The 9,524-nt window shown below is 38.7% G+C and overlaps 1 protein-coding gene across 1 annotated transcript; it reads right to left on the bottom strand.

The window, feature by feature from the left end:
* Positions 1–244: 244 nt before the first annotated feature.
* Positions 245–4,559, bottom strand: FSHB (follicle stimulating hormone subunit beta). The gene is made up of 3 exons (XM_017547095.2): positions 4,379–4,559; positions 3,347–3,511; positions 245–1,845 (listed from the first exon to the last, which is right to left on the bottom strand). The coding sequence occupies exons 2-3, from the start codon at positions 3,503–3,505 to the stop codon at positions 1,615–1,617; spliced, it is 390 nt and encodes a 129-aa protein (XP_017402584.1). The 5' UTR covers positions 3,506–3,511; positions 4,379–4,559; the 3' UTR covers positions 245–1,614.
* Positions 4,560–9,524: the final 4,965 nt, after the last annotated feature.

Here is a 9,524-nt window from a genome sequence, read left to right as displayed (position 1 = left end):
AATTACCCAGTCTAATGTAGTCTGTCATAGCAGCCCAAAAGGACTAAGATACTGGTCTTGGGTAGGTCACTTGACATTATTGGGCTCTAATTTTTTCATCTCAAAAATTCAAGAAGTAAACTAGAGAAACTCTAGTGTCCCCACCCACTCTGTGATTCTTTCTATGCCTTTTTTCTCTCCCATTACATCAAAAAATGACTTCAAGAAATGACAGGAAATTTAAGTGACAAAACACTTTTGGAAATCCAACAAGATTATTTTTAGTATCTCCAAAGATGAAGAAAGGTAATTTTTGTAGAAGCACTGGGAATTATATTTTAAGATTTCATTCTGCTAATGTTATAAAATACACAATGTCTAAGTCATCTGTTTGTACATAATCCAAATCTATGACTCTGGTGGCCAGCATCTTTATTTAAAAAATAAGATTTAAATAAATTAGTTAATATGAGTGTGAAACTAAGTACATAACTAAGATGGTTAACATCTTTAAAAGAAATCAACTCATGAAATAGTTAATACATAACCTTTTGAAAGAAATCACAGATTTGGGAGAACATGGATAGATGAAAGAGAAGACTGATATAGATAGGATCCTAGAAAACAGCAGTTTCCCCTATCCCCATGGCTAATTCTTTCTAAAGGAGCTATTTCTTTATACAAATATATTTGTAGACAAGTTAAATACATTTATTCAAACCTACTTTCAAATCCTTTGTCATTCCAAAGAATTGGATCCTAGGGAGGGAAGAATGAGATTGTTATTTTTTTGTTTTTTTTCCCTTTATCTCAAAAAGGAGTTTTGCAGGAGCCTAGTAACATATGATCAATTTGTTTAAGTAATGAATAGAGGCAGGCTGATTTCCGCAGCCCCAGATTAAAATTTCTTGCCTTAACTAATAGGCTTGGTAGTGACAGCTGGGAAATCCTAAGCTGTGTTACTCCCCATCTGTACTGAACAATTCAGAGACATACATCATGCTCAATACTCCATGTGTCGGAGGGAAGCCTGGGTAGAACTCATGCCACTACTTTCACGGGACTGGTGTGGCTGGGGGCAGCCTCATCAGCTTACCTCAAACATCTTCTTCCAGCATTTTCCTACGTTTGACCTTTCTGATCTAAAGAAGCCATTATGGTGTTTCTCACTAAGTTCCAGGCAGAGTGCTAGGCATTGAGGCTACAATGCTCAAGAAGATGCTGACTTGCTCTAGAGGGCCCAAGAGTCTACCAGAAGACTGCTACAGTTAGTTCTTTCACCTACTCCCATGATGGCTTCCTCCTTCTAGGCTTATGTTTACCCCTTTCTAAGAGAAAGGCATTGTCTCAGAAGACTTCTAAGATTTTTCAGGAAGAAACCATGCACAAGTCTGTGAGTTACGGCTGAATAAACCTTATGAAACCAGACCTAGGAATACAGAGCTGAATGGTGATAGAGTCCTGGCCCCAGCACTCTCAGATCCCGGAGTTCCCTCTGCCTGTAGACCAGGGATCCCTAGAGTCTGACAATCCCCTGGTCCGGTTTGCACCCTGGGCACATTGCACACACACAGACTTTTTGAATATATGGGTCCTGCAGGACAAGGGTAGGTGGCCGAAAATATCATCTGTCCTTTATTCTTTCATTTCACTGAAGGAGCAGTAGTCGGGTCCCAGGCCTTGCATTGTGCAGTCAGTAATGTCACTGTCACACTTGCCACAGTGACACTGGGTGGCCACTGGGTACGTATACAAGGAGTCTGCATGGTGAGCACAGCCGGGCACTCTCACTGTCTCGTACACCAGTTCCTTGAAGGTACATGTTGTCTGGATGTTGGGCATGGCTGGGTCCTTAAACACCAAATCCTGAGGAGTTTAAGAAGAGAGTTAGGTTATGGTACTGTGGAAGATCCTATTTAGCTCGGTCAAAATGAGATAGAAATTGAATACTCCTTGCTCTAACCTTTACCCATTAAACCATGACATCATAACTACATTTCCAAATTGTTCTTGAAATCTTACATAAAATATAAGTAATTCCTTTTCTTCCTATGACTATACCAAAATATTAGTTATTTTTCAAAATATAAACTAACTTTGAATTTTAACATAGAAAAATGATGAAAAAACATGACAGAATTTTAAGTTGAATTTTCATATTTAATTGAAAGCTATATAAATGACAACTTAAACCATACACAAAGATGTCCAATGTCACAGGAAAAATATTTTAAAACACACTGTATGATGTATTTATAAAAGGTCAAAAATATATGATTTTAAATGTTAATGCTTAGTTTAACATGTTTGCTAACCCTCACATAAGATTTTAAATATTCCAATTATTTGTAGACATTTTTCTCAGTTAAAAACCATATACTTTGGAGGGTTCTTAGTTTTAAAGGATATGCAGTTTGCATATAAGAACTTTTAATCCAGCTAGAAATTATTTGTTGTAGCAGTTACCAGTGGAAAAATTATTTGCACTGCAGAAGTAAATTTGGGCTGCTGTTTTATTTTAATATCATTCTATCAAGTGTATATCCCAAGAAGGTGCAACAAATTGTGTAATAAATGGAGTTTGATCAAACTTATTTACCATCAAATAAAGTATCTTTGATTTAAAAAGTTGCCATTTTCAATTTTAGTTAAAGAATGAAATTCTTCTGCATAGATAGCTAGGTGCTGCAGGGAAAAAAGAAAGCACCATGGAAACTATTTCTTTACTTGAATTAGTGCAAGGAAACTGTGCAAACGCAGACTAGCAACTGATGCCTCTGTGTCTTAATTTTCTCAATGCTGTAACGAAGGGAGTGGGTTTGCTGATTCATTTTTGTTCTAACAGTCTGCAAGAAATTGATTGTGTTCTCAGGCTGTTCGTTGGCATTTGTATTTAGGAGGGCCAGGAAGACAGTTTTTATAATGTGACTGTCTGTGTTTTTATGTTACTTGGAAACATATTTTGGTACTATTTTTGTGTCAAAGATGTAGCATCAGTTAAAGAAATTGCCTTTTTGAGAACATTGTAGGTCCTTTATGATTAAATATATGTATGTTTCAATGTTTATCCCTCTATATGTAAAAACATAACATAGAAATACTTTTTTTCCTATAAATGCAAAGTTGTGCTGTTACCAAATCGATCAGATTAAATCTGAGGCTTTTCTAAATTTACCCAAATCAAATCCAAGCCCAAACATCTAACTGATATCATGGTCATTAACCCCAATCACAACACAGACAATATTGCCTAAAGGACTCATGACTGTTGCTTAGAATACATAAAATATTGATAAAGTAGAAACTAATGAAACCTGCCTCATACAGAGCTTCAGCATCCTTACTTTCAGCAAAGCACAATACCTACCCTGGTGTAACAGTAGCCAGCACACCAAGTGGTGTTGATGCTTATGCAGAAACGACATTCTTCGTTCTCTATTGCAATGGTGATGTTGGTCAGCTCACAGCTATTGCAGCACATTGCTTTCCAGCAGCAGAAAAGGAAGCAAAGCTGGACTGTCTTCATCCTGATCTGGGAAGCAAACAATTAAGCCCATTAGAAACTGAGAAAACAAAGAGTGATAATCATTATGTAAGCTGACCAAACCAGAAATCATTGGTCTGCTCATCCTCCTCAATCACATTTTGCTTCAACAAGGTTTTTTTCCTTCCTTATGCCTTTCTACTTACATCTTTGTTTCTTGGAACAACATTTTTCCTTGTCCTTCATTTTTTTTTTGGTTCAGGGTGGGAATAGATTATAGATCAAAACTCTAATATAATATTTAAGCAGAGGAGTATTTAAAGATTAGAATCTTATTACTGTCATAAAGTGATTACTCTGAAGTAAGTAATTGTGATCATCATATCTCTTCCACCATTATTTTAAAGACTATTTTTGTCTGAAAAGAAAAATAGAATTCTTTTCTTTTCTTGAGACAGGGTCTTGCTCTGTTGCCCAGGCTGGAGTGCAGGGGTATGATCATGACTCACCGCAGCCTCAACCTCCCAGACTCAGGCAGTCCCTTGACATTGGCCTCCCAAAGTATTGGGATTACAGGCATCAGCCACCACGCCTGGCCAAGAAAATTCTATACTACAAAATTATGTCTTCATTTTAAGAATCTCATAAATATTTGCTTTTGCCCACATTTGTTTAAAATAAGACTATTTCAGAAGTGAGGCATATTGGTCTATAAAGTCAGCTGCTTGCTAACAGAGATTACAGTATATTAACCATATTTTACAATTGTTGTAAAATTTTACAAGCTAGGTTAACAAACATAAATTTCCTACACAACAGTAGTGAAAAGCTCTAGTTTTGTCCTCCAGGTCCTGAGAAATCTGTAATTTCAAAAGTAGCTGTCACCACTTGCATACCGTAGATGCGAAGACTCACCTGTGGTCGACTGCCTTGCCTGGGAAGAGCTGTAGTCTGAGTGAAATCTCAGTTCACCTTTTATACAAAACTATGTGAAACTAACACCTTGTGGATTTTCTGGGTATTAATATGGTCAATGCTAGCCTGAAGCTTGCTGTAAGTGAATCACTGTTTAGATAGACAGGGAGATCAAGCTTTGCTAAAGTAGTCTAAACGCAGTAGATTAGAAATAATAATGTTACCAGAGATGATGATTTTGTACAAATTAAATTTGATACAGTAGAACACCCACTGCTTTACCTTGTCAAATTAAATGTGACTCCAGATTTTTCTTTTGTATCTTTAATTCAGGAAATTCAGTGTCCCTTCCAAGTATTGCTTTGACCCTGTTGATGAGATGCATTAAAAAATGTGTTTAATAAATTGTTTCAAGAGTCTATCAAAACCTATAAAGAAAGAAACAAACAAAAAGAAAGCATTTCATGATCTGGCTCCTGTCTAAAGTGTGAACTGCCTCTCTCTTTCCCTCCCACATTCTGGTCCTCTAATCTCAATTCTTTCGTTTTTGATGTTTTAGCAAGAACTTTCTACTTTACTGGTAATTCCATAAATATGTTGCTGATTCATTTCTTTAGATCTTTGCACGTAATGTTCTTTCTTTCTGAAATGTCCTTGCCTCCTCACTGCCTCCTCCAACACTACCCTGAACCCTGGCAAATTCCCCAACCTTCAACATCCAGGGGAATTTCACCTGTCAAAGTTTAGGATAGGAGATGAGGGAGAACTATAATCGCTGCCTTTGGTGTATAACTATTTATATGCTCTTGTTTCTTCCAACAAACTTTATTTCCTTGGAGACTAGGATTGCTTTGTTTAATAAATATTTATTAATCAAACAGTGTGACTGGAGCAAAAGGACAACAGCAGTAATATTATTATATGATGTCAGAGAGATAACAGGAGTTAAATAATATAGGACCTTGTAGGCCAATGTAAGGACTCTAGTTTGTACTCTATGTGTAATGGGACCCACTGAAGGATTTTAAGTAGAGGAGTGACATGATCTGATTTAGGTCTAAAAGGATTCCTCTGACTGCTATGTTGCTAATGTAGGGGAACAAAGAAACAGGAAGACCTGTTGGGATGCTATCAATAACCCAGGTGAGAAAAGACATTTGTTCAGATTAGTGTGGTAGGAATGGAGGTAATGAGACCTCTTGATGATTGTTGATGTGTTTTGGAAGTAGAACCTACAACATTTTCTGATGGATAAATCTTGAGTGTGAGAGGAGGAAAAGAGCCAAGGATGGCTCTAAAGATTCTGATTTGAGTTGCTGGAAGGATAAACTTGCTATCAGCTGAAAGGGGATGGCTGTAGATATAGAAGTTTGGGGAAAGGAAATGGAGTTCAGTATGCATGTGTTGAGCTTGAGGTATTTGTACTACATCAAGGAGATAATGAAGTTTCTTTTTCTTCTTTCCAAAGAAGACGGAGGAGGGCTATTGAGGAAGGTAGGAAAGGGGGAATATGGTGTCCCAGAAGCCAAGAGAGCATCTCAGAGAGGAAACAGTGACACCTGTGTTAGATACTGCTGACAAGTAAGATGAGGATCAAGAATTGTACAATGCATATGTGATGTAAAGATCACTACTGTCCTTGGCTATATAAGTTACTTTGGAATGATGGAAACAAAAACCTGGTTAATGTGCATCAAAGTGATTTGGAAGAGATAAGTCATAGTGAAATATAGACAACTTTTTCCAAGAGCTTTTTGTCTTTACAAAGATTAACAAAGAAATGGGTGTTTGGGTGATGTGTATGTTGGGTAAAGATAATTTTCTTTTGTTTTATTTTTATTTTTTTATTTTTTGAGACAGAGTTTCTCACTCTGTCGCCCAGCCTGGAGTGCAGTGGTGCAATCTCAGCTCACTGCAACCTCTGCCTCCTGGGTTTAAGCCATTCTTCAGCCTCAGCTTCCCAAGTAGCTGGGACTACAGGCAGGTGCCACCATGCCTGGCTAATTTTTGTATTTTTAGTAGAGATGGGGTTTCACCATGTTGTCCAGGCTGGTCTCAAACTCCTGACCTTAAGTCTTCCACTTCCCTTGGCCTCCCAAAGTGCTGGGATTACAGGCATGAGCCACCCCCACCTGGCCGCAGATAATTTTCTTTTGATTTTTCACTTTATGGTGAGAGAAATAAACGCATTTGTATGGTGATGGGAATGATTGAGTGAAGTAAAAGAAGGTGGTATTAGAAGTAGAGAGGAGGACCGGGCATGTTGGCTCGTGCCTGTAATCTCAGCACTTTGGGAGGCCAAGGTGGGAGGGTCATGAGATCAAGAGATTGAGACCATCCTGGCCAACATGGTGAAATCTCATCTCTACTAAAAATACAAAAATTAGCTGGGCATGGTGGTGAGTGCCTGTAGTACCAGCTACTCAGCAGACTGAGGCAGGAGAATCGCTTGAACCCAGGAAGCAGAGGTTGCAGTGAGCCGAGATTGCTCCACTGAACTCCAACCTGGCGACTTAAAAAAAAAAAAAAAAGGAGAAAGGAGAATTTCTGGAGTGTTCTTAAAGAGGTAAAAGGAGATAGGTTATAGAACACATAGAAGAGGAGTGGAGGCATTATCTTATCTTTAGGGAGAAGCATAGAGAGCTCATCCTATATTAGGCAGAAAGGCAGAGCTTGATGGTGCAGATGCTGGTTAGTAGGCAGGTGTGATGGGTGCAGTCACTGGGGAGTGGGGAGGGATGGTAGGTGCAGATGCTCATGGGTGGAGAGGTGGTGAGGGAAGATGCTGGTAGGTGGGGAAATGTGGTGGGTGCAGATGCTGGTGGATGGGGAGGATTGATGGGTGCAGATGGTGGTGGCTGGAAGGTATAGTGAGTGTACGTGGTGGTGGGGGGGAGGTGTGGTGGGTGTAGATGCTTGTAGGTTGAGAGGGGTGGTTGCTATAGATAATGGTGGGTGGGGTGGGGTGGTGGGTGCAGGTGCTGGTGGGTAGAGGAAGGTGGTGGGTACAGATCTGTACCTACCGCATTTTGCCTGTTAACAGCAGGGGTTCAGCAGGGTGACCAAAAGTTGGATTCATCTAGGATTCTGTTTTTGTAAAATGTGTTTGACAAAGATAAAACTTAGCATAGCAGTAGACATTGTAAGCACTAAATCAATATTTATGTAAATGAATATTGTGAGTGTAGAAATATTTTGAAATCTGTCAGTAAATAAGCAAGCATATTTCTGAGTTATAGAATGAATAATTTTATATTTTAATATATATATTAAATAAAAATACTAGTGATTCTTAGAAAATTATAAATCCTTTCAATTTTTCCAAAGGAATGCAAACATTATTATATCTTTGGTAATACCTTGTATTATGAAACAAAGCTTTTCATATCACCTATGTATAATCACAAGATTTGTGTGAATGTAAATGAACTACTTTGTTTTAATGACTAATGTGTATATAGTATTAGTTCCTTAAATTCATTTTTAAAATATTAATAGGTTGTTTTTAATTGAGTACCTCCTATGTCCCAGGTGAAATTGCTTTTGCAAAGGCTATGACAGTGAGATAAATCTAGCATGGCTAACTCTACCTTGCCTCTAGCCTCACAGGCTGGCTGTCCTCACTCATTCCTGGGCATAGGCCAAGCTAACCATGGGAGGAATTTAGCTTATAGTTTAAGTGAAGCAAGGATAATAGTCCTACCCTAAAACTAACCCCCTCCTTGTTCAGTGACTGAAAATGGCCTTTCCAAACAAATGACATGCTATGAGATTAGGATTATGGGAGGGACCTGAATTCTGATAATGTATAGGCATAGTTCTTATAATCTCCTACTAGTTCAGGAGACAGGAGGCCAGAGGACACAAGATTTATGACTTCCTCGATTGCTCCTATTGTAGAGCCTACAGTATTCTTTTGAAATTTTTTGAGGCTTTTGCATTCTGGCAACAAACTGACTCTACTTGGACACATGCTTCAAGACTCAAGTGGTCCTGTGGCCTGCACCTGAGAGCAGACTCAATGAAGGAGGACAGTTTTCCACAACCTTACAATTTTATTCCCCAACCAATCAGCAGAATTTATTCCCTAGTCCCTTGCCCACTAAATTATTGATAAAACCCTAGCCTCTAAGTTTTCAGGGAGACTGATTTGAATAATAACTCCAGTCCTTCCACTTGGCCTGTATTAATTAGATTTGTTCTTTACTGCAATACCATAATTTCAGTGAAGCAGTTTTGTCTGTGCAGCAGGCTAGAAGAACACATTGGACAATTACACAGGCATTTAACTAAACTCACTAAATGTAAGTTCATGTACAATATTTACAATAACAAAATAACCTTTTGTTTTTTTAGACAGTCTCATTCTGTCACCCAGGCTTGAATGCAGTGATGTGATCTTGGCTCACTGTAACCTCTGCCTCTCAGACTCAAGTGATGCTCATGCCTCAGCCTCCTGAGTAGCTGGAATTACAGGCATGTAATTCCACCCAGCAAAATTTTGTAATTTCTTTTTGTAGAGACAGAGTTTTACCATGTTGGCCAGACGAGTCTCAAACTCCTGGACTCAGGTGATCCTTGGCCTCCCAAAGTGCTGAGATTACAGGTGTGAGCCACCACATCCAGCCTGCAAAAACCTTTATAAGAAGTTACTATTCTTCTTTGAAAGGTGAGGAAACTGAGGACAAATGCAACTTATAAGTAGCAAAGATGGGGTTCATATTAGGGTGGTTTGACTCCAAAGCCAGGGGCTATGCATTGAACCATGGTGACCTCAGTGGTCTACATTTTTCATCAATTCCATTAATTGGAGAGAGGCCAAGACAGACATCATCCAAAATTTGGGCCAATATTCTAAATGCCCACATTTATATTTCCACCTGCAGTGAGGTCAGAGATTCCCCAAAACAGCCCTTTTCTTGGCCTGCCAAGAGGCCCCCAAATCTTTCTCTTACTTGTAAGCCTCTTATGGTTAGTTCATCTCATTAACGTATTTGCTAGTTAATGCCATTACTCTTATTGAGGTTTTTGAAATATTTCACTGATAAAAATTTAGAGTTCTGGCCAGGCAGTGGCTTATGCCAGTAATCCCAGCACTTTGGGAGGCTGAAGTGGGCAGATCACCTGAAGTTGGGAGTTCAAGACC

This window comes from Cebus imitator, unplaced genomic scaffold, assembly GCF_001604975.1.
Source record: "Cebus imitator isolate Cc_AM_T3 unplaced genomic scaffold, Cebus_imitator-1.0 Scaffold195, whole genome shotgun sequence".
NCBI lineage: Eukaryota > Metazoa > Chordata > Mammalia > Primates > Cebidae > Cebus > Cebus imitator.
This window is presented reverse-complemented; position numbering and strand designations above follow the sequence as displayed.

Excerpts from the sequence above, each read along its gene's own strand:
- FSHB (XM_017547095.2), bottom strand. The coding sequence starts at position 3,505 with ATGAAGACAGTCCAGCTTTGCTTCCTTTTCTGCTGCTGGAAAGCAATG. Across the intron at positions 1,846-3,346 it reads CTGGCTACTGTTACACCAGG|GATTTGGTGTTTAAGGACCC; the intron begins GTAGGTATTGTG and ends TAAACTCCTCAG.